This window comes from Lagenorhynchus albirostris, chromosome 14 (genome assembly GCF_949774975.1).
Source record: "Lagenorhynchus albirostris chromosome 14, mLagAlb1.1, whole genome shotgun sequence".
NCBI lineage: Eukaryota > Metazoa > Chordata > Mammalia > Artiodactyla > Delphinidae > Lagenorhynchus > Lagenorhynchus albirostris.
In genome coordinates, this window is record NC_083108.1 from 7395372 (window position 1) to 7417208 (window position 21837).

Sequence of the window (21837 nt, forward strand, 5' to 3'; positions counted from 1 at the left end):
TTGGCTAAATAATGAATTAAAACCAAGTCTTAAGCATATTTTTACTTTGTTTTGATTTTTAAAAATTCAGTTATTTTGAACTCTGTTTTATCCTTAGAAATGTACCTGATGTGTTTCTGTTCCCTTTCTTTCATTCTAGGAGTGGATGTCACTTTGGTTCTTGCCTTTGGGTAGTCACAGTGAAGAACATGCTACCACTCAACAGGGATTGGCTTGGTTGATTCCGTTGTGGGTTGACCGAGACCCAGAGGTCAGTGTGAAGGAAAATCGAGTCCATTATGTGTAGATTAAAGAACAAATGAAACAAAACATGTATGCATATACTTGTTCATATTTTCCAAAATGAGGTTATTTTAGTGCTATACCTTAAAGCTATATTTACCCCCTGTCTTGGTCAGTTTGGGCTGCATAATAAAACACCATAGAGTAGGTAGCTTGAACAAAGAAATTTATTTTCTCACATGTCTGGAGGCTGGACGTGAAGATCAAAGTGCCCACCCAGATGGTCAAGTTTGGTGAGGACTCTTTCTGGCTTTCAGATGGTTCCCTTTTCATTGCATGCTCATATGACCTTTTCTCTCCTCCTCTTCTTATAAGGCCACCAATCCTATCAGATTAGGACCCAATCCTCATGGTCTCATTTAACCTTAATTATCTTCTAAAAGCCCTCTCCTCAAATACATTAGGAGTTAGGGCTTCAACATATGAATTTTGGGGGTACATAATTCAGTTCATGGTACCCCCTATTCAGTCAGATTCAGAGAACAGATTAAAAATAGTAAGAAAGGAACTATTATAGAATCTGTCAGTTTTATAAAGAACAGCAAAATATTATTGGAGAAGTCCAGCCATTTTTAAAAACAGTTTAGAAGGATAGCGGCCAAGTGACTTTTGAGTGTCATGTAATAGAATAGTATCATTACAGTGCAGCGTTTTATATTAATGAATTTTCCAGTTTTAGCCATTTGTCTACTGATTTGATTTTTTAAACCACTTTATTGAGATATGATTGACATACAAAAAGCTGTACCTATTTAATGTGTACAACTTCATGAATTTGGAGATAAGTATACAGCCCTGAAATATACATCACCAGATTCAATGCCATAAACATATCCTTCACCTACAGAAGTTTCTTCTGTCCTCTTACTGCTTGTTTTTGTGATTAGAACACTTACCATAAGATCTACCCTCTTAGCAATTTTTTGTGTATATAATATAGTGCTGTTAACAGCTAGAGATACATTCTCGAGCCACATTGAACTTGAACTTGGTGCTTGACTGCCTTATGACTGCATTGCTGTTTGTTACCCTGTGGTTATCAGTGAAACTCTGTTCTGAAATCAGAATTCACAAGTTCACCCGATACGTAGCTTGAGCAGTGGGGGTACTATGGCAAACATTACACCATGTCAATCTCTTTTGAAACATTTTTCTTTTAAAAGAATTTTGGGGAAAATACTAAGTACCTTATAAAAAGATAATTCAATTACTTCTGTTTGAAAAGAAGTTTCAAAGAAGTTAAAACCATTTGTTTGAAAGAAACACTGAAAAATTAAGGAAGGTGGAACAAAATAATAGTATCCTCTTAAAAATGAGAAATAAACAAGAATCATGTTCATGAAAGAAACGTAAGCACCTATGCTTTCCCTAGAAAAAGACTTTTGGACTATAATTTTTAGTCTTACTTATAGTTGGTTTTGACTTTTTGTGACATTTGCTTTTATTTAGCTTTTATAACCTATATTATTACTTTTCTTAAATCATGGAATAGGAGTTTTATTCACTTATAAACTTATAGGACAGTATTCTTTAAGTATCTTATAGTTTAGGATCGTCAAGACAGTGTCATAAAAATGTGATATTTTATGTACCAGAAAAATTGAGAATTCATGTTGTGAAATCGGGTTCTTTGGTTTCACAACGTTTTCTCTAATTTGAACAGGTGAGGTTCACTTCACTGGGATTAGGATCGGCACTGACTACCCTTGAAACTGGCTGTGTGGCCTTAGCAAACAGTTGTCAAAACATTTCTGGTGGGCTCTGGGGAACCGTGGTGAACATTCTTCTGGACCAGTCGGAGTGTAGCATGGTACGCCGGGAGGTAGGCCTGTCTGTTTAGCCCCACCCGTTTTCCCTCAGAGATCTGTTGTGGTAGTTCTTAGGAACCATACTCCCTGTTCAACACCGTGGGCTCACCACTGACCGTTGTCTCTTTGACCTGCGAACAACTGAAATGAAATGGTTATAGAGAACAAAATGGTATTGATTCACAGTCAGAACAGGAGTCCCTTACTCTGAAAGATCAAAGCAGAATTCAGTGCATTTTAAATGGACTCTTCTATTTTATTACACATTGAAAAGTAGTTCACAGGAAAAGAAATTACTTTTATATGATCTCAGTGTTTAAGTTTATAAAGCTTTACTTAAGATAAGGGGCTGTCAAAATACTCTGTAGTATTTATTATATAACATGTAAGAGGAAAAGTAAATGCTATTTTAATTCTTTCTAAATAGTTTGTTATTTTCTTTACTGCTGCTTTTATCAAAGTGATGAGTGATGCAGACCATTTTAAGAACAGTAATCAAATAATGCTTAGAAGCTTGTGAAGAAAACAGCAGCTCCTGGGCCCACCATTAGCCAGTTTCCAGTTTCAAAATCCAGAGACTGTAGTTTTCTTATTATTTGTTTTTTTTTTTTTAATAATAATGCTTAAACTTGTAGCTTCCTCTTGATTTACCAACTTTAAAGACTGTCTACTGGCTTCCAGTTAAGGTGGTTGAAAATTTCACTCCCTTTGATCCCCTCTGTTACTCTGGTTATTCTCCCGTTATAATCTTTCACTAAATAGATAATCAGTATTCATAATTAGTATGATTTTTTAATTTGACCATCTTCAGGACCTAGGAGGTTAAGTTGGACATTTGTGGTTTGTATTTCTAGTTAGCAGTTTTTTATTGGGAGGAGCTTGTATGAGAGAGGAAGAAAGAGATGGGGAGAAAGGTGTGTGTATATGATCTGTAGGAGGATAATAGAAACATGAAGTAGATTTCTTAAATACTACCAGAACAGTTTATGGTTTACAGATCATTTTTTGGAAAGACAAAATTCTGAAATAGGAAAAAATATCTTTGCTGGTGAAGTAGTTTCCCCCACTACTATGTCATCACCTAACAGGAAGGGCAGTGGGGAGTTCTCATAATGACCTCTCAGCATGTGCAGCTGACCAGTGATATGCTTTTTTGTTATTAAATAACACTATATTGGTTATTTCAGACATGACAACAAGATGGCAGTATTGACATTTTTTTCCTTTAATTTCAGGCTGCATTTATTTTTCAAAATCTCCTTGTAATTCCAATGCCTTCAGAAATCATAAACGGTTATACTTGGCAGGTAGGTGACTTTAAACAATTATCAACCTAGTAGATATTTGAGATTAAGTGATGATAAAGTTTCAGCATATGTATATATATATATTTTTATATATGTATATATTTCCTTACTGATGAAACCTTATACAAGCCAACAGGACCTCTTGAAAGAGAATGTAGACTTTTTTTTATGCTTGATCAGATTTACAAATTCTTCTTTGTGGTGTTAAAAATAATTTTAAACAGAAATAATAATCACTGACATGTTTACTATGTACTAGGCACTCGTCTAGAAACATAACAAATATCAGCTTGTGTAATGGTTTGAGTTATGAACCATTATTATCCTCATTTTTTAGATTAAGAAAATTTAGCACAGCAGGTTTAAGTAGTTGGCCCTAAATCACACCCTTTTGCTTTCAGTCCAGGCAGTTTCTCTTTCGCACTCACCTTATTGTCTCTCTAATTTAATAATAATAAACAAATTTGTTTGTAGTTAAATATGCATTGATGTTAACTTCTTTTTTTCTTTTCTGGGTAAGTACACTGAGTCATAATGTATCTTTCTTTGCTTTCTATTAGATTAATTTTTTGTATCATGTTCTGAACGACAAATCAGTAGATAGTTTTACCTAACCTTTTTTTATAGCCTACTGCTTTTTAGGTGATTTGGAGGATAGAAAAGTGCTCACCTGGGGCAAATGAGACATGCTTTTTTTCTACCCATGTCTTTATCCATATGTCCTCATCCTATATGTGCATATTTATCAGACTGTTGCATCTCATCCCCCAGGATCTTAGATAAGATCTAAGGTTTCTTTTTAAGTTTTCGTTAGAATATATTTGGAGGAGTTACTGAATCTAGTTGAGCTGTAGTGAGGGCAGCTTTTGGGGCAGTCACCTAGAGCCTGAATCCTGGTGGTCGTTAAGGGCTGGATCTCATTTAACTCTTGGAAGCTTCACTTTTCCAAACTTTGCAAACCCAGTTTAATGCTGCCAATTATTGAAAATCCCAGGCTGCTTGTCCACTGGCTCCTTTAATTTGTTTAACGTGCCTTCTGATGATGGTTGTTATTCACAGTCTGTGTTGTAATAAAACCGTAGGAGACAAATTAGAAAAGACTACACAGGATTAATACTTATATTAACAGTGTAGTGGTTTTGATGCCTGTTATCCAATAACTACATTTAAAAATGTTATTTTTGGCTCAAATGCAAATGAGCTCTACTCCCATTGTTAAAGTAGTGACATTTGTATACTATAACCTTTGTGATGTACTGCCAGTGAGTTTTTTTAAAATTATTGAAATAAATATAAAGGCAAGAGTGATAAGTTTTCTGGGTTCTATTAAAGCTCTTGGGACATTATAATATAAAACCATGTGTAGAAGTTCACATTTTTTTCTAGTAAGTTAAATAGTATACAGCTCCTTTTTGCTACTGGTGACATGCTTAGTGCAGCTTTTTGATTTTGTTATTTTCCAGTTCTTCATCACAGAATTAATTTTCCACTAAAAAAGTTGAAAACAGTGGTTTAAGTACGCTTTTAGGGTCTTTTGCTTCACCTGTGTTGGCCATAATCAAAAATATTTGAGAGCTACTCTAATCCAAAACAGTACTTGATGATGAAACTTCTACTAGTCTTAAGCAAAATTAGGAAAATCAGTCTTTTTTGTGTGTATTTTTAATAAACTCACATTTTATTCCTCTCTTTTTTAAATTTGTTTTTGGTTATTATTTTTTAAGTGTCCTCACTTGGTAGTATAAAATAGTTGGTAATCTAGTATATGTCCCCCAATTTTTAAAAAGTTTAGTGGTACTTTAAATCCCAAAGTGGAAACAGCTGCTCTAGTAAGGGAGGAAGATATTCTTCAAATATAGATCACGGAATTTTTTTTTTTTTTTTTTTTTTTTGCGGTACGCGGGCCTCTCACTGTTGTGGCCTCTCCCGTTGCGGAGCACAGGCTCCGGACGCGCAGGCTCAGCGGCCATGGCTCACGGGCCCAGCCGCTCCGCGGCATGTGGGATCTTCCCAGACCGGGGCACGAACCTGTGTCCCCTGCATCGGCAGGCGGACTCTCAACCACTGCACCACCAGGGAAGCCTAGATAATGGAATTTTATAATCTCCAAGAAGTTGTGACCTTTGCCTGTTTACTACAGCCAGAAAGGAGGTGCTACTTTTTCAGTAATTTAAAATTAAAACTGTCTTTGGTAGAACGATGAGTAATAATCTTATTCAATAAGATGTTTCATTTACTTGCCTTGGTGTACATTTTGCAGTGTTTGGGAGGATAGAGCAGGAAGTAGCACTAGTATATAGAAGCTTTGTAAATATTTTATTTTGGTTGAGGTAGATATTTGATTAATAATATTTTACAAAGAGAACTGCTTTTACTGCTTTGCACTTTGTCTTGGTGCCTGAAGTCTGAGTTGATGCCCTTTACACTCTTGTTCCACTGGGTGTTCTGCAGGGTTTGCTTTAAGATTATTACCTCTGTCCCAGTTCTTTCCCCACACAGCAGGTCTAGATTTCTATTTCATGTTACTATTGAAATTGTACTTCTGAGTGGGAATCATTTGCATAAATAAATTATGAGTTATATAACTGGCCGGGTTTCCTTTTGTTGTTAAGTAAAGTTTAGTGCTCTCTTATCAAATGTGGTAGATACTTTTTAGCTGGTTCCACTGTTTACATACCTTTTGTTTTTCTTTCATTTCTGGTGTACTTTTCATGTTATAATTTACCTTTCCTTGTAATAGGGCTTAAATCTTTTCTGGAACAAGGTAAGGCATAAGTCACTTAAAACATTTTGGGGGGGTTTGAAAGGAATATTTAATTTATTAAAGTTATAAATTTTATAAAAATTTAGTTCTTCCTTAAGTTTTAAGATTTACCTTATAATTTTTCTTTTTCTTAGTCTATTTATAAGGCTACCAAAATTTAGCAGTGTTTTCAAGGGGCTTTTGGATAACGTTTACTTCATTTGCAAACTATTTTTTCTTTTTTTAAATTGAGGTATAGTTGATATACAATATAAGTTTCAGGTGTACAACATAGTAATCCACAGTTTTTAGGGCTTATATTACATTTATAGTTATTATAAAATATTGGCTATATTCCGTGTGTTGTACAATAAAACTTTTTTTAATTTAAAGAAAGTATTTTTAAAAAAATACTTTCACCAACTGCTACAATCCATCTTAATCTTCCTCTTCTCTGAAAGATACTAGCATTTAATGTCTATACCATTAAATTAGGTTCTTCTCATATATACCTTTACTGCCTTGTATATTTCTTACTATTTAACTTAATCTTCCTAGGTGGAATGTGTATTTCAGGACCATGTTTTTAATATTAAAAAAAAATGTTTCTCCCAGCCCCATCCACAGAGAGTGGTCCTCTGTCCGTCTTTGCTAATGCGTAGAGATGTGCAAATCATTCCATTTATCCCGTTAGTCTTCTTGATGTTGTTAAGTAAATAAAGTTGAAAATCAGGTCTTACTTTTTGTAGTGAAATTCCCATTTGGATATCCATGGATACAGAAGCACACTGGGAGTGGGCGGTCACGAGGAGTAGGAACAGGTAAAGAGCCTCTCAGCGCAGCTTCCCGGGGAGCCCAGCAGCCCTCACAGGGCCCCGTTCCTGGTGCGTCGGTCCTCGGGGCATCCCAGACCTTTTCTATTCTGTTTTTTAACAGCAGCGTTTATAATAATGGCCTTTCTTTGTTCAAGGCTACATTCCTCTCTTAGGGAGGGAAAACAGAATTAGTGTCCAAGGGACCCTCAACTATGTTGTGTTCCCAGCTGTGCAGCGTCTTGTAAACTGGTTTCCTGGAGTCTGACTTGGATTTAGTATTCCTGAATGTGGAAGATTCTGTTTCTGGGTTTAGTTTGAGAACTAATGTCACAAATCCATATCCCAGCAACTTTAACAACCAGAATGGAATCTTAGAGTTGATTATAACAAGAAATCTGTTAGATAGGGATTATCTGCGTAGTTTGTTTCAGTTCATTTCTCTAAATGTTTGTTGAGTATTTAAATGTTGGGGATTCACAGATGATCTGACTTAGTGCTCTGGGGCTTATGGCCTGTGGGGGAAAGACAGTGTTCTACCAAGAGAACATTGCTACAGTGTTTTATATATGCTCACGGTAGCTTATGTGTACTTTTTACAATATTAAAGTTGTTCTTTCCCTTGAAAATGGTGTCACAGATTTAAATATAAAGGTAATTTCATGCACTTAAGTAATATAATGAGATGTCAGTTTGTGGTGTAAATACACTTGTTAATGCTTTCATTCCTTTCCATGTTTGTGAGAGGAGTTGGCACATATATTTTATTTTTTAAATTTTATTTTGAAAAAAAATTAGACTTAAATGCAAGTTGCAGAAACAGTATAGCAGTTTTTATATCCCCTTCACCCAGATTCCCCAAATGTTATAATTTTACCATATTTGCTTTAGCTCTACCTAGTGTCTTTTTTCTGAACTATTTGAGAGTTGCAGACGTATACTTCTATTTTCCCTAAATAGTTAATTGTGAGTTTCCTAAAAACAAGGACATTCTCTTACAGAATCACTATAATAATTATCAAAATGTGGAAAGTATTCAAATTTTTCCAATTGTCCCACTACTGTCCTTCATAGAAAACAAACAAAAAGAAGACAAGTCAGGATCTAGGATCCAATTTAGGAATACATGTTGCATATAGCTGTCATGTCTATTAGTTTCTTTCATCTAAAATAGTTCCTAAATCTTTAACATTTATGACCTTGGCATTTTTGAAGAGCATAGCCTATTTAGTTTTTGTAATATTCTTTAATTACGTTTGTCTGTTTCCTCAGAATTTGATTCAGGTTATGCATTTTTGGCAGAAAAGCCACAGAAGTGCTCTGTGCTTCTTATTATATTATATCAGCAGATAGGCTATCTCTTTGTCCCATTGCTGGTGATATTAACCTTGCTTACTTGGTTAAGGTAGAGTTGGTCTGTTTTCTCCATTGTGGACTTAAAATTTTTCCTTTTGCCAGGAGGTGCTTTGAGACTGTAAAATATCTATTTCTCATCAACTTTTATTAGTTTTAACTTCATTTGTGATTCTTGTCTGAAGCAGTTATTACAGAATGGTTGCCAAATGATGATTTTCTAATTCCATTATTTCTTCCACATTAATTACATTTTACTGTAAGGAAGAGCCTTCCTTTCTTATTTATTTATTCACTTATTTATTTACACCAATATGGACTCAAGGATTCTTAGTATGTTTCATGGATTATGATCTCTTTCTATCATTATTTATTTAGATGTTCAAATTGTTTCAGATTTGGCTAGGAGGACTTCCTTCACAAAGACTCCTATATCCTTTTAACATGTCTTTATCAACCTTTGAGTACTCGTTTACTTCCTGGCATAGCAAGATGTTCTTGACTTTCCCAGTGCCACCCTGGAATCAGATATTTGCTCAAAGAGCCCTGATTTCTTTCAATGGAGAATGTATATAGAAATGAGTTCTAGATATGCTCGTTGCTCCGAGGGAGGGGTCTTTGCTTCTATACACTCTCAGTGGACATAGCTAGACTGTCTGCATATGTGTTTATATGTGTTGTAGAGAGATGGCCGACTCATCTATAGTTGTAGTATGTATCGTTTTCATATTTGATGTTATAATTATCAATGCATATTTTTAATCTTCTAATGTGTTCATCATGGATCATTATGAGTATTGATTTCACAAAATGCTAAGTACGTGGTGTCAGAGAAACAATACCATTTTAACTATATTCATAATTTATATGCAGTTAGGGATTTCTTATGTAACTAGGGTCATTTTTTTCAATCTCTGCATTACATTATAGCATTTTAAAAATTCGTTATGTATCAAAATAATTCCTTTTTCTTCTTGAAAATATTCTCCATTCTTCTTACATGCAATTTTGTTTTGCTTCTAGTTCCTTTTGAATCATAGCTAATGGATATGTTAGTACTGTGACACTAGGAGTAAAATGTCTTAAATGTAATACTGTAGCTTCTTGCATCCTTGAGATCAATATTTTCAAATGAATCGGAGTATTCTATGACATAATTGCTGTTTTCTTTGCAAACTTATTTGTTATGGCTCTTGGTGATTTGAAGAGTTTTCTTTCTTTGCATACTGCCCATCTCAGCTCTCCCTGGCAATTTTGCAGATGATCTGGCAGCCCGAGCGCTCACCTGAGGGCAAGGCTGGTAAGGATATAGACGTCCTGAGACAGAGCAATTAGACTGTGCTGATTTCCCCACTTTACCAGAAGACAGCCCCATCAATTACTGATGAATCTATGGAGCGAAGCCTAGTACATGCGTGAAAGGCTTCATTGTTCTGGCCCTTGTACATTAGTCATGTGTGGAAAGCCTGAGCCACACCATCTTTTGCGCTTATGCTGGACTTGGCTTCACTGCTGTGATTAAAGCTCTGTTGATAATGTGCCATTGCTACTAGGAAGCTCTGGCATGTGGAGACTGGGGATTCAGGCTAAATGCTTAGCTAAAATAAATCAAATAAAAAATAAATAATGGTTATGTAATATGTACATATTCTAGATCATCTGGTTTTGTTTGAGAAACTTAAAAATATTTTGAGTGAAATGTTTGAATTTTTAGAAGAAATTATTTTTTTCAAGTAATGAATATATATGGTTAAAAAAGCTAATAGAGCTTATACTGAAATTCTTTACCCTCTTCATTCACAGAGACAGCTTTACCTCCTACTGATTTTAATTCTTCAGGTAGTTACCTTCCTGTCTCTAAATAGTGTGTTTGCAGTAATAGAGTATGTTTGTTCCTTTACTGTGTCAATACATAGGATTTAGCTCACTTAAACAATGTCCTGCCCATATAGTTCTGTTAGTGGTCTTAGTTTCTCCCCTGGTCACCCCTGCTGTTTCTGATCTCCTTACCCATGGGTCATATCTCTTGCCCGCCCCCATTTAGAAGTTAAGATGTGGCTAAGTTGTTCCTTTTACCAGTATCTTGTCCCCCACTTCTACTGCCAATCTTTGCCAGTTTCATCTCCACTTTTACTTTGTGAAGGCTGATTATGGTTAGATTGTCTTCTACAGCCTCCTTATATCTATAAGTTGATTCTAAAAAGTGAAAACTAGTAATTTGCTACAGAGCCATTATTTGTTGGGCTGTTGTTACACTTCCTTACCTATGCTTCCAGGGCTATGACCCTCTGGCACTCAGAGGAAAACTTTCCTCGTGTGTGTGTGTGTGTGTGTGTGTGTGTGTGTGTGTGTGTGTGTGTGTGTGTGTGTGTGTGTGTGTGTGTGTGTGTGTGTGTGTGTGTGTGTGTGTGTGTGTGTGTGTGTGTGTTTTGCCCTTGGAGTTCCTGTTTTTTTCTTGCATTGTGAGTCCGTATCATAGCTCAAGTTTTTCTAAGCTCTTAATCATCCTTTCTCTTCAGTTAGAATCCCCTTTCCTAGTAATCATCCTCAAAATAATTGTATTCCTACCTAAAAACAAATGCATGAGTGACAAACTTCTGAGTTCTTGTTTGTTTGAAAATGTATTTAAATTGCACTGGATTGATAGTTTGGGCTACTAGGTATTAGGCTGAAATCATTCCTCATAAGAATTTTGCTCCACTGTCTTCTAACATCTCGTGCTACGGATGAGAAGTTGGATACCCATCTGATTCTTTTTTTTTTTTAAGTTTTAACATTTTAATTTATATACAGAGAGTTAGTATTGTTTCTGAGGAAAGTAGATATGCTTGATGACCCATTCAAGAAGTTCACACTTAGTTCAACTTAATGAAGCCGATGTCCTTCGCATACTGGGAAACACTGGCAGCACTTATTGAGGCCATATTTCTGGATCAGACTGTGCCGGTTTAAGCAAACGCAGCAAGAGTGAGAACCCTGGCCGAATTTTCTCGGATGGCTCCTGTAGAGCTGCTGGTGACCCATGTTGCTTTCTCGGCTGCAACGAGGCAAAAGGAAAGAGGGAGCGCATGCCGGCACTCTTCAGAATTTTTCCATCTGATTCTTTTTACCTCTTTATGGATGACTTTTTCTTTTACTATCTTCACTTTGTCTTTAATGTTCTAGAATTTTATGATTCTATGTCTTTTTTTCATTTCTCTTGCTTGATATTTATTAAGCTCCTTAATTTGGAGACATAGATGTTCTATTTCTTTTGGCTCTGACAATTTTTTTTCATATTTTAAAAATGACTTTTCCTTGTTCTTTATTTTTCTAGAAATTATATGAGTCTTATATTAGGCCTCTTGAATTAATATTCTGCTCCTTATCTTTTCTATCTCCTGGTCTTTAAATTCTGGGATATTAATTTTTTTGTTCATATCAGAATTAGTTTAACTTTTTCAGTCTTGGTAGGCCAAATAATTTTCACTGTGACTTATAGGCGAAGAAAAAAGTCAGGTTCTAAACTTTACTAGGTTGATTTAAATTTATGTCTTTTATGACTTCTTTTGTTATCTTTATTTTCTAAATCTTTTTTCTTTTTATATTAGTAAGAACTAGAGAAAAAAATGAATTTTTAAAATATATTAATTAAAGGGTGAATATTATGTCAATTATATACCATGATAATTACCATGATAATTATACATATTTATAGAATAACTACTATAGTTCTGCATCATATTTACGTGTGTAATTTCTCACTTTGAAAATATTTATAACTAAAGAAAAGATGGATTTTAGAAGACTGGGTTTGTAACACTTCTCCTTCTAGCACGTGGTGAAACCATCAGCCTCAGTGGGCCTTTACCGAATAAAGAATCAGCAGATTTAAGAACTCTTGAGGAACTTGTTTTCAGCATTTATACAGTTTACATTCCTTCATGTATTTTTGGCTAAACCTTTGTTAATTTGGACTGTGGCTGTTAACTCATCCAGGAAACAATTATATAGACACAATTTTGCACAAGAAAAAATTTTGAATAATTTTATATAATATGTATAATAAAATATTTGAAAATTATTCTTAGTATTATTATGAAATAAATTAAAAAATAGTGTTTGTGGTACTTTGTTTAATAATTTTATTTTATTGATTTATTGGGGTATGTTACACAGCTGCAATTAAGCTAGTAACCTTTGCTGAATTATTTTTAATTCTCCTCTTGGTTGTTGGTCCTTCCTGGAATCAATATAATGGGGGCTTTAATTTGTGATGCTAAGCAACTATTGCAGATCTCATGTGTGCTTTTTACATTTATGAATGCTATAAGTTGCTTAAAAGATAGAACATTTTGAATGTTAGGATTGGCTCTGTGGCTTTGGATGAATTACTTTGTCCTAGATATTTAAATAAAGTAATGCACGAAAGGGCCACATTGCCTGAAATGTGCACCTGGTTCACAGACGGGAGCCACGTGACCCTGTTCAGGTACTCCTCTCTGCTTCGCCTGCCGCTTCTCAAGCTCCGGATTTAAAGTTAACACGGTGACCAGCGTCTGTGACTGCTCATTAAAGAGTCTTATTCCTTCTTGGACAAGTAAATTGCTCTATTTGTAAAGAGTAAAGCTCACAGTGTTGGGTAGGTTTATTAGAACACAACAATAACAAATTCATAAAAATAAAAAATATTTAATATTGAAGTAAGACATTTAATTTTAATAATATTCTTAAAGAGAAGGGTTAATGGAAATAATCTTCTTAATGTAATTATATCTTTAACTGTAATTATATGTTTAACTATTACTTTATCTTCCTGGATAGTAAGTTTTAATATCCATCTTTCCTTGGTGACCAGGAGGCATGAGAGAAGGGGCACGTATGCAAATTTCAGTTAATGGTAAACTTTGAATAGGCTTTGACCAGACCTTTCCTGTTGGCACTTAGATTTCGATTTTCTATCTTTTATTTTTCTCTCTATTATGGTCTGTTTGAAAAGTCTTAACTATATTGATTATCATTTTCCAAAAAAGAGAAATATTTATAAACTAATGATGTGATTATTTGCATACTTTAAACCGATCCTTTGCATACTTTTAATGGCTTGCTTGATTTTTGCCATTTGGATATTCCAGGAAAAGTAGTGACAGTGCAAAAAATTATTTGAAAAAAAGTGCAAAGAGATTAAAATTTTGCAATGGCAGATCCTTCTCAGCCTCCTGCTGGAAGGGGTGTGTGTGTGTGTGTGTGTGTGTGTGTGTGTGTGTGTGTGTTTGCACGCATGCATGCATGTATGCAAGGAATTCCCTTGGAAGAAGGGTTAATTCAGTGGGAAGTAAAGTGGCAAACAGATTTTACTGTGGATATCAGGCTTTTCATTCTAGCCCCTCGAGAGAGCGACTAGATCAGCCTTCTGCCTTCAGTGGATTTTTAGGCAGCAGAGACCTGGAGTCCTGTGAAATCCTCTGCCCGGGTCAGGCTGGTGTATGTGGGGAAAGACGGGCAGGTGAAAGGAGAATGGTCACATCTGGGACCCATTTGTTTCGTTGAGGGGAATGTGGGGAGACATGGGTATTTTTGAAGAAATTAAGTGATAAATCACTGTCTCCCCCTCTTTTCCTACAGGGCCCCTGTGTCCATGATGAGGACTCTGGCCTGTCGCTCATAGGAAAACCTGCCCTTCAGGCTCTTTTGTACCACTGCCATTTTTATGAACATTTGAATCAGATGGTAAAACATTGTTACCTGGGACGGTATACGTTTGATTTGAATTGTTCTGCTCTTAATGGAACTTCTGAAGGCAATGACTTAAATGGTAAGAATATTATATTTATATTTTTAATAAAATGTAACATTTCTTAAACTGTTAAAAACCTATGTGTTTGTTACAAAATATTTGAAAAATAATGAAAAGTACACAGGAAAACATTCTCTAGTCCCATTACCCAGAGGTTGCCTTTGTTACCTTACAGTGTATTTTCTTCCAGTCTTCTTTCTCTGTATAGCTCTTGTTTGTTTTACATAATTGTGTTCATATCTTATGTACATTTTTGTATTTCCTCCTTTCACTAAACATTGCCTAAGCATTTTTCTATTTTATAAATTCTTCGTGGAAACCGTTTTTGACATCTTACTAATGTTTCATAAGTTATTTCATGCCCTTTAGTAAAGTTTTACAGTTTTTTCCTCTATTAATGTCTTAAATTTTTGGAAGGTTCTTCCCAGGCAAACAAGAATGAGACCTTTCCTACTAAATTTTCTAATTTGTTTTGCTAATATATTGAAAAGCTATTTGTTTTTTGGAATGTTACTCATTTATCAAAATATATGCTGAAATCTTTTCATTTCTACTTGTTTGTAGATTCTCTTGGATTTCCTAAGTATAAGATCTTAGCGCATATAAATGATAATTATGTCTCATAATAATAAATGATAATTTAATAGTAAGAATAAAAATAATTTTAAGATAAAAATAAAATAATAAAAATTTTTTAAATTTTAAAGTAATATTAAAAAATCTTGACATAATTTCCCACAGAAAAGGTACAAGAATAGAACAAAGAATTCCTAAATGTTAACATTTTACTATATTTGCCCTCCTATACCATGTGTATGTATGTGCGTATAAGTGAAATATATTTATTTATATGCATATATACATATATTTTTTTTTTTCTGAGCCATTTAAGAGTAAACTGCAAACATGAAGTTCCCTTACCCTGAAATACTTAAATGTAAATTTCTAGTTCACTTTTCTGCTCACTTCTTGGAGGCATTAAGAGGAGAATGACATTTAATGAAGTTTTTGAACATTCTAAACAAATGTCCCTGTGAGGAAAGTGACCACTTTAATTGTTTGGATTTCTCTGTATCTGTGTTACTGGAAGCATGGCCCTTGAACCAGCAGCACTGACATCTGCTTCCAGCTTGTTAGAAATGCAGATTTACGCCACCCCCGACCTTGACTTGGGGAATGGAATCTCTGGGAATAGGACTCAGGAAACCACTTTAACAAGCCCTTTATGAGTCTTCTGCACTTTGAAGTTTGGGAGCTGGTGCTCTTGCTAAATTGTGTTAGATTAAACTAAAGCACAGTCAACTAATTGTTTTAAATTTTTTTGTGAAACATGCTGTATATATAAATTAATTAAGAATAATAAAAATTAGGCACACTTCTTTAGTTCTGGATTGGTTTCATGTAAGGAGTATTCTTTCTGTTAATCATTACAGTGCCCAGAAGGCTATTCACGTTGACAGTTTTCTTGTTGTCACAGGTTTAGATGACTCATTCAAGTTTTGGAGGGCTCCATCTCGGATGTCCAGTCAAGATCGAGATCCAAGTTCTCTCTCCACTTTGGAAACAATGGTACTTCCAAAGAACGCTTAAATGCTGCATTTTGAATTTCTGAAAAAATTTGAATTTACATAGTGGAGGGATAAGAATGGATGTGAAATATAAGGTTATGACCATAACAACTGTGATTTATTTGAAGTGCCATCTATAGCAGAACTAGTGTCTGTTTTGCTCAAATAAGTGCACTGAATATCCTTTTAGATGAATTTTCAACCTCTTTTCCTACCTTTTTTGATAGAACCGGAAGTTCAAAAGTTTTAAAATGTTTATCAGTAGTAGTAGAAAAAGAGAACAAATTCCATATGATTAGTAATGCTTGATTACCCTGAAATTTTGTTTAAGGACAAGGCAGTTTGAAGAATGTTGATCCATTCAGATGATTCCAGTGTGGTACTAATGATTTTAAACACATTTCTAAATGCTTGCATCAAATAGAAGCTTGTCTTGATTATCTGAAATACCTGAAATTTATGTACACCTGCCTGCCTTTCTTCCTTTTTTTTTAATTTATAAGGTGCTTTGTTCTAAAAAGTTTGAGACACTAATTATTTCTAAATAATGACATGCTAGGTTTCATTTGTTTTATAAGCATACAAAATCATTCTCAACTGGAAAGCATTGCAATGTATTTTTGGAACAATATACTGTGTTGTAGAACCTATTAGGAAGGCAGAGCCTCGACACCACTGCTTCCAGGAGCAAAAATAATATGAGAATTAAATAATTAAACAGGCATTAATAAAATTCACCTCCTACAGTTTCTCAGGAGACTGGTACTTTTTGCTAAGTTTTAAGAGACTTTTTTTTTTCCCCTCTAGACTCAGAAGAGTTTATGTTTAGTGCTAAATTGAACCTTTATTTAGAAAAACAGAATAATTACTCCAGTTCCACTAGATGTCATGCTTTCTTTTGCAAGCTAGAAATAGTGTGTATCTTTGTCTCAATAAGAGAAATAATTATATGATTCAATGCTAAAGGGGATTGTATTAATTGGTTATTTAGTTCACAGAAGTACAGCGTTAATATGTGCTTAAAAATAATTCTTCTTAGGTTACCCTGTTTGTTTAAAGGGCTATAGACTAACTTTGAAATCTTTGTACATTCTTCAGTTCTTTGCTTATAGTAGGTATGCAGTAAGTAGTAATTGCTGTAAATAACTTTTGAGTTAGCTATTTTGTAGATATCAAGTTACATTTATTTTTTAATTAACTTTTGGCTGTGTTGGGTCTTTGTTGCTGCGCGCGGGCTTTCTCTAGTTGTGGCGAGTGGGAGCTACCCTTCGTTGCAGTGTGTGGGCTTCTCATTGCAGTGGCTTCTCTTGTTTCGGAGCACGGGCTGTAGTCGTGCGGGCTTCAGTAGTTGTGGCACGCGGGCTCAGTAGTTGTGGCTTACGGGCTCTAGAGTGCAGGCTCAGTAGTTGTGGCACACTGGCTTAGTTGCTCCGCGGCATGTGGGATCTTCCTGGACCTGGGCTCAAACCCATGTCCCCTGCATTGGCAGGCGGATCCTTAACCATTGCACCACCAGGGAAGTCCCCAAGTTATATTTATTCATACAAGGAAACATACATACAAAAAACAAAAGCAAATCAAACTTTTGCATTTCTCTATTTTATAATAATATATAAATCTTACAGATTAAGCTACTAGATTTTCCAAGAAACACTTTGTAAATATGTCACTTATTATAATCATTATTAAAATAGAAGCACATCTGTTAATGCAAAAGTCTTTAACTTGTTTATGTTAGGATATCACATAGACTTTTAGAAATACATACCAGTGAAATCTGTTTTTTTTTTAAGAATTCATATATATAGTCTTATGTAAGATTTACCTTCTTGTAGTTCCTCAAAAGATTAGTATTACCTGTTAGAATTTTTACAGTCAACTTTTTTCTTTCTTTTTTGGTTTCCAAACAGAAGAGTTTTGGTATTGGTGAATTACTCACCAAATTGGTGACTTTTATTCACAAAAATTAATCTAATTACCCCAGTTCTACGAATTGTCATGTTTTCCTTACCATATGAGATATACTATGTATCTTTTTTCCAGCAGGAGACAAATATGGAGAGTTTATTCCTTATACCATTACTTTAAATTTCTTTCTTTCTTTATTTTTGGCTGCATTGGGTCTTTGTTGCTGTGTGCGGGCTTTCCCTAGTTGCGGCGAGCGGGGGCTACTCTTTGTCATGGTGTGCAGGCTTCTCATTGCAGCAGCTTTTCTTGTTGCGGAGCATGGGCTCTAGGCTCACGGGCTTCAATAGTTGTGGTGCTCGGGCTCAGTAGTTGTGGCTTGCGGGCCCAGTAGTTGTGGCTCACGGGCTCTAGAGTGCAGGCTCAGTAGTTGTGGCACATGGGCATAGTTGCTCCGCAGCATGTGGGATCTTCCCGGACCAGGGATCAAACCTGTGTCCCCTGCATTGGCAGGCGGATTCTTAACCACTGCACTACCAGGGAAGCCCTTATACCAGTATTACTTTAAACCTAAACTGTCAGTACCCAGACCAACTAATACTTTCTCAGGTATAAGAAAATGTTGAAGTTACAAATTGAGGTATCAGTTGAGTGGATGTAAATCTTGCTAATGAGTTTATCTGGTTATTAATATCATTATTTTGTATGTCTCCCAGAATTGAGAAAAGATACAATTTGTTGATTGGTTTGTCTTTCCACTTTGTCTTTCTGAGGAAAGCACTGTCTTTTGATGTGGGTTGTATCATCCAGTGTGCTGTTGCTGGATCATTATCCTTTCTGTGTTGTTAATGCCACATTAGGGACTTTAATGGTGTTATCTAATGAATATTAGTTTAGTTGATTGTGACTTGTAATGTTTTGTAAATTATAGGTAGAGTAAGGAGTGTCATTGTTACCTTGGGGGTGTTGCCCTGGTAAATAAATGCCTTTTCAGAGATGGCTTCCCTCAACTCAGTGTCTCCTTCCCCAGGGGAGGGGTCAGGTATCAGTTGTTTTTCCTCCGGAGATCACATTTCTACTTGTCAGAAATACCCAAACTAGATAGGTGTTTATGCCCAGGACAAACCAGTTTGTAGCAGCAGCTCTAAGAACAAAATTTGATCTTTTCTGCTGCTCTTGAGCAGAATTATGTCTGTATTTTTTAAAATCTGTTTTATCAGTTATCAAAAAAGAGGAAATGTGGGTCATTTGCTTTTGAGCTTTTCTTTGTGAAATATGTGATTCTTTCAAACTTCCTTGAGCACTAATTTAAGGAAAACTGATTTTACTTTAAGTTTATTTAAACATTTATAGAGAAATTTTCCTCATGGGTCCTCTTAGTCTTTAAAAAATTGATAATCATTTTACTGTTTTACAGAAGAAGAGATTAAGGCATGGAATGAATAAGTGTCTTGTGTAAGGTTCCAGCGCTGCTAACTGGTGGAGCGTTATTTGAATCCAGAATTGTGTTTGGCTCTAGAGCCCAGGTCGTTGGCCATGATGTTTTGCTTCTTCACTACAGAGCAAGATGTGATCAGTCCCGAAATAGATGTTACAGTCAGGGTGCAGTGAGCTTAGATTAGAAGGAATGATGAAATAGGCAGTGATTTTGTGTAAGAAGTGGCAATTGAAATGGGCTTTAAAGGATCAATCCCTTTTTTGTATTATGTACACATTTGCAAGCAACTAAAAAGATACTCAAATATGTCTTAGAATTCAGTACCCACTTATGAGGTTTGAAAGTCTACTTGAGAACATAAAGTATAAATAGGAAATAGCTGAATGCCAAGCTGTGTGGTACTGAATGCCTTAGATATTCAGAAGATGCAAGATGGGGTTGTTTTGAGGGTGGGAAGAAGGCTGAAGTGTGATTGCTGATGTAACCAGGTGGGGTTAGCCAGGAGAGCCAAGTCTGGTTTTGGATTTGAAGAGATAAGAGATAACAGCTGTAAAGATATAAAGACATTTCAGCAAAGTAAAATGTCATGAAGCATTACAAAGGACATTAGAGAAAGATGAATTGACGTTTATTTGATGGTAGTTAAAAGCTATTTTATAGAACAGGATGACAATACATTTATGTATTGATGTGTATTATTAAATATAATCAAATGAGTGTCCATTGAAGATTATTTTCAAGCAAGCAGGATTTGAGCATAGTAGTAGAGCAAGTCAGCTTAATACTTTTTTACCTTTATTTATTAAAATAGTAATATGTTAATATAGAAAATTTAAAAAATATAGATAGGCTAGTATATCTATATTTGAAATATATATTTCAAATTGATTAGGGGTGAAATATATATCACCCCTAATCAATTTTTAAAACACAGTATATTGCTATAGAAAGAAGTTCTTGTGTTTTCTCAGCCATATGGGGTAGGTTATAATGCAACCATTAGATGCCTTCTAAAACCAAATTTTCAAACTTTGTGTGTCCCTTCCTTGGACTATACAGAGGACAATCATGGTGTTTATTAATGCCTGACCTTGGTCACGAATGGCAGCTTAGCGTTCTGATGAGCCAGGTATTTAGCGGCCCTCAGAAGCTTTCTTTTCCTGCAGTGAATGCTATCTCTGTTTTCATCAGTAGTGGGGACTGCTTGAGTGTTTGCCAACTGAAAGGATGTTCAGTGAAAAGATAAAGGATTCCGGCCTCCTTGTCCTCTTAAATTTTCTTGTGTAACCGAGGGAGCTTGTGGCAGGAGCCAGGCTCGTTCATCAGCTCCTGCACGGTTGTGATGTCAGTCTCCGTGTGTGCTTGTTGCTTCACATGCTAAAAGTTATCTGGATGTCTATTGACAGGAACTGTTTTTTTTTTTTTTTAAAACACATCTCTTATAACCAATTGTAGGTAAATATAATTTTTAAAATGTCTTTAGGTTTTTTTCCCTGTTATGTAGATCTAATGTTATATCAAATAAGGCATTTTATACATGCTTATTTATGAGTGATTTATTTAGACTGAGATTTATCCAGCCTTCATTTTTAGATGACTTCATGTGCTTAGCTTACTTTTTTGGCTACAGCTTCTGTCACTTATTTCTTATTACTGTAATGTCATATTTGAAGTGGTGAGAGGCGATTGAGGTCCTAAGTTGAAAGAGGGATTTTTAAAAACTATGTATTAATTTCGTGTGCCATTTTCTTCAAATTTATATTCTCTTTACTATCAGAAACTGCAAATGAAAATAACCTTGGGTTTTGTTTTCATCCTGTTATATCAAGTCTAAGGTACCTACTTTAAGCGTTAGAATAGATATGTAATCAATATGCAAATATCGTGAGCTGTACAGTATCTGGGTTTGTGGTAGGGTTGATTCATAAGTTCTGTTGACAGCTTACCTGTGTACATGCACGGGCCTGGAGCTTATCCAAGTATGGAAAGTTCATGCTGTCTCAGAGAAAAGAAAATTGATGGGAAGATACAGTATTTTCCACATATGAGGTACTTGACATCAATTTGGGCTTTTTCAGTTTTAAGGCTTTTACAGCCTGCTCATTGGTAAACCTGTGTGTGAAATTGTGTTTGTTTTCTACAGAATTTCTGTTATGTTTAATGTTTCCAAAAAATGTATTCTGAAGAACAATGTCAGATATTGCCTAATTTTTAAAAACAGTTCATTTGCGACATGGGGAGAGGTAGAGAACAATCTTTTAATACTTCTGCTGATTCTTTTAGAGGCACTATTACAATTTGTGTGTGCCATTTGAAACTTTAAAAAACCCTTTTATTATGAATTAAGAAGTGCAAAATATCTCAAAGGACACAACGAATTATAAAGTAGTTTTTTTTTTTAGCCTTTCAACATTTGAGCGTAAGTGGGAAGAGGCTTTATCAGGACCTTAAACTCTAGATGGGCTTCAGATCAAAACTGTGCTCCTTTGAGTTACTGATTTGTATAAACTGTAACAGGTCCTATAAGAAGAAGTAGAAAATGCCATTCAAAACACTGTTTTAACTCTCGAGATATGGAGTATTTTCCAGTTATGCGAACTAGTGTACTTTTGTAATATACCTTTTTGTTCAAGGATATCTTGTATATATATTGCTCGTGTTTCATTTTCCAATTAGTAATGTTAACGAGTGACTGTTCCGAGTATAGAATGATTTTCTTTACTGATCCCCAGGTGGCAGCTTCGTCGGCAAGTGCTGAATTTCAGCCGGTAGTGCCCTGCACGGCGCCTCTCCCTGAAGCCTCACATGACCAGTTTGTGCCTCAAGGTATCCTTTTAGGAAGACA

The 21837-nt window shown here is 35.2% G+C and overlaps 1 protein-coding gene and 1 pseudogene across 2 annotated transcripts in view; one reads left to right on the forward strand and one right to left on the reverse strand.

Moving 5' to 3' along the window:
- The window catches only part of RTTN (rotatin), a 138194-nt gene that overhangs the window by 72651 nt on the left and 43706 nt on the right, over positions 1 to 21837 (forward strand). For both annotated transcript variants that reach the window (XM_060121308.1, XM_060121309.1), the window contains exons 30-35: positions 140 to 250; positions 1946 to 2104; positions 3326 to 3397; positions 13910 to 14099; positions 15559 to 15650; positions 21725 to 21818. In XM_060121308.1, the coding sequence (XP_059977291.1) occupies positions 140 to 250; positions 1946 to 2104; positions 3326 to 3397; positions 13910 to 14099; positions 15559 to 15650; positions 21725 to 21818 (718 nt within the window). The remainder of the gene's footprint in view (positions 1 to 139; positions 251 to 1945; positions 2105 to 3325; positions 3398 to 13909; positions 14100 to 15558; positions 15651 to 21724; positions 21819 to 21837) is intronic.
- On the reverse strand, positions 11161 to 11338 carry LOC132504299 (small ribosomal subunit protein uS14-like; annotated as a pseudogene).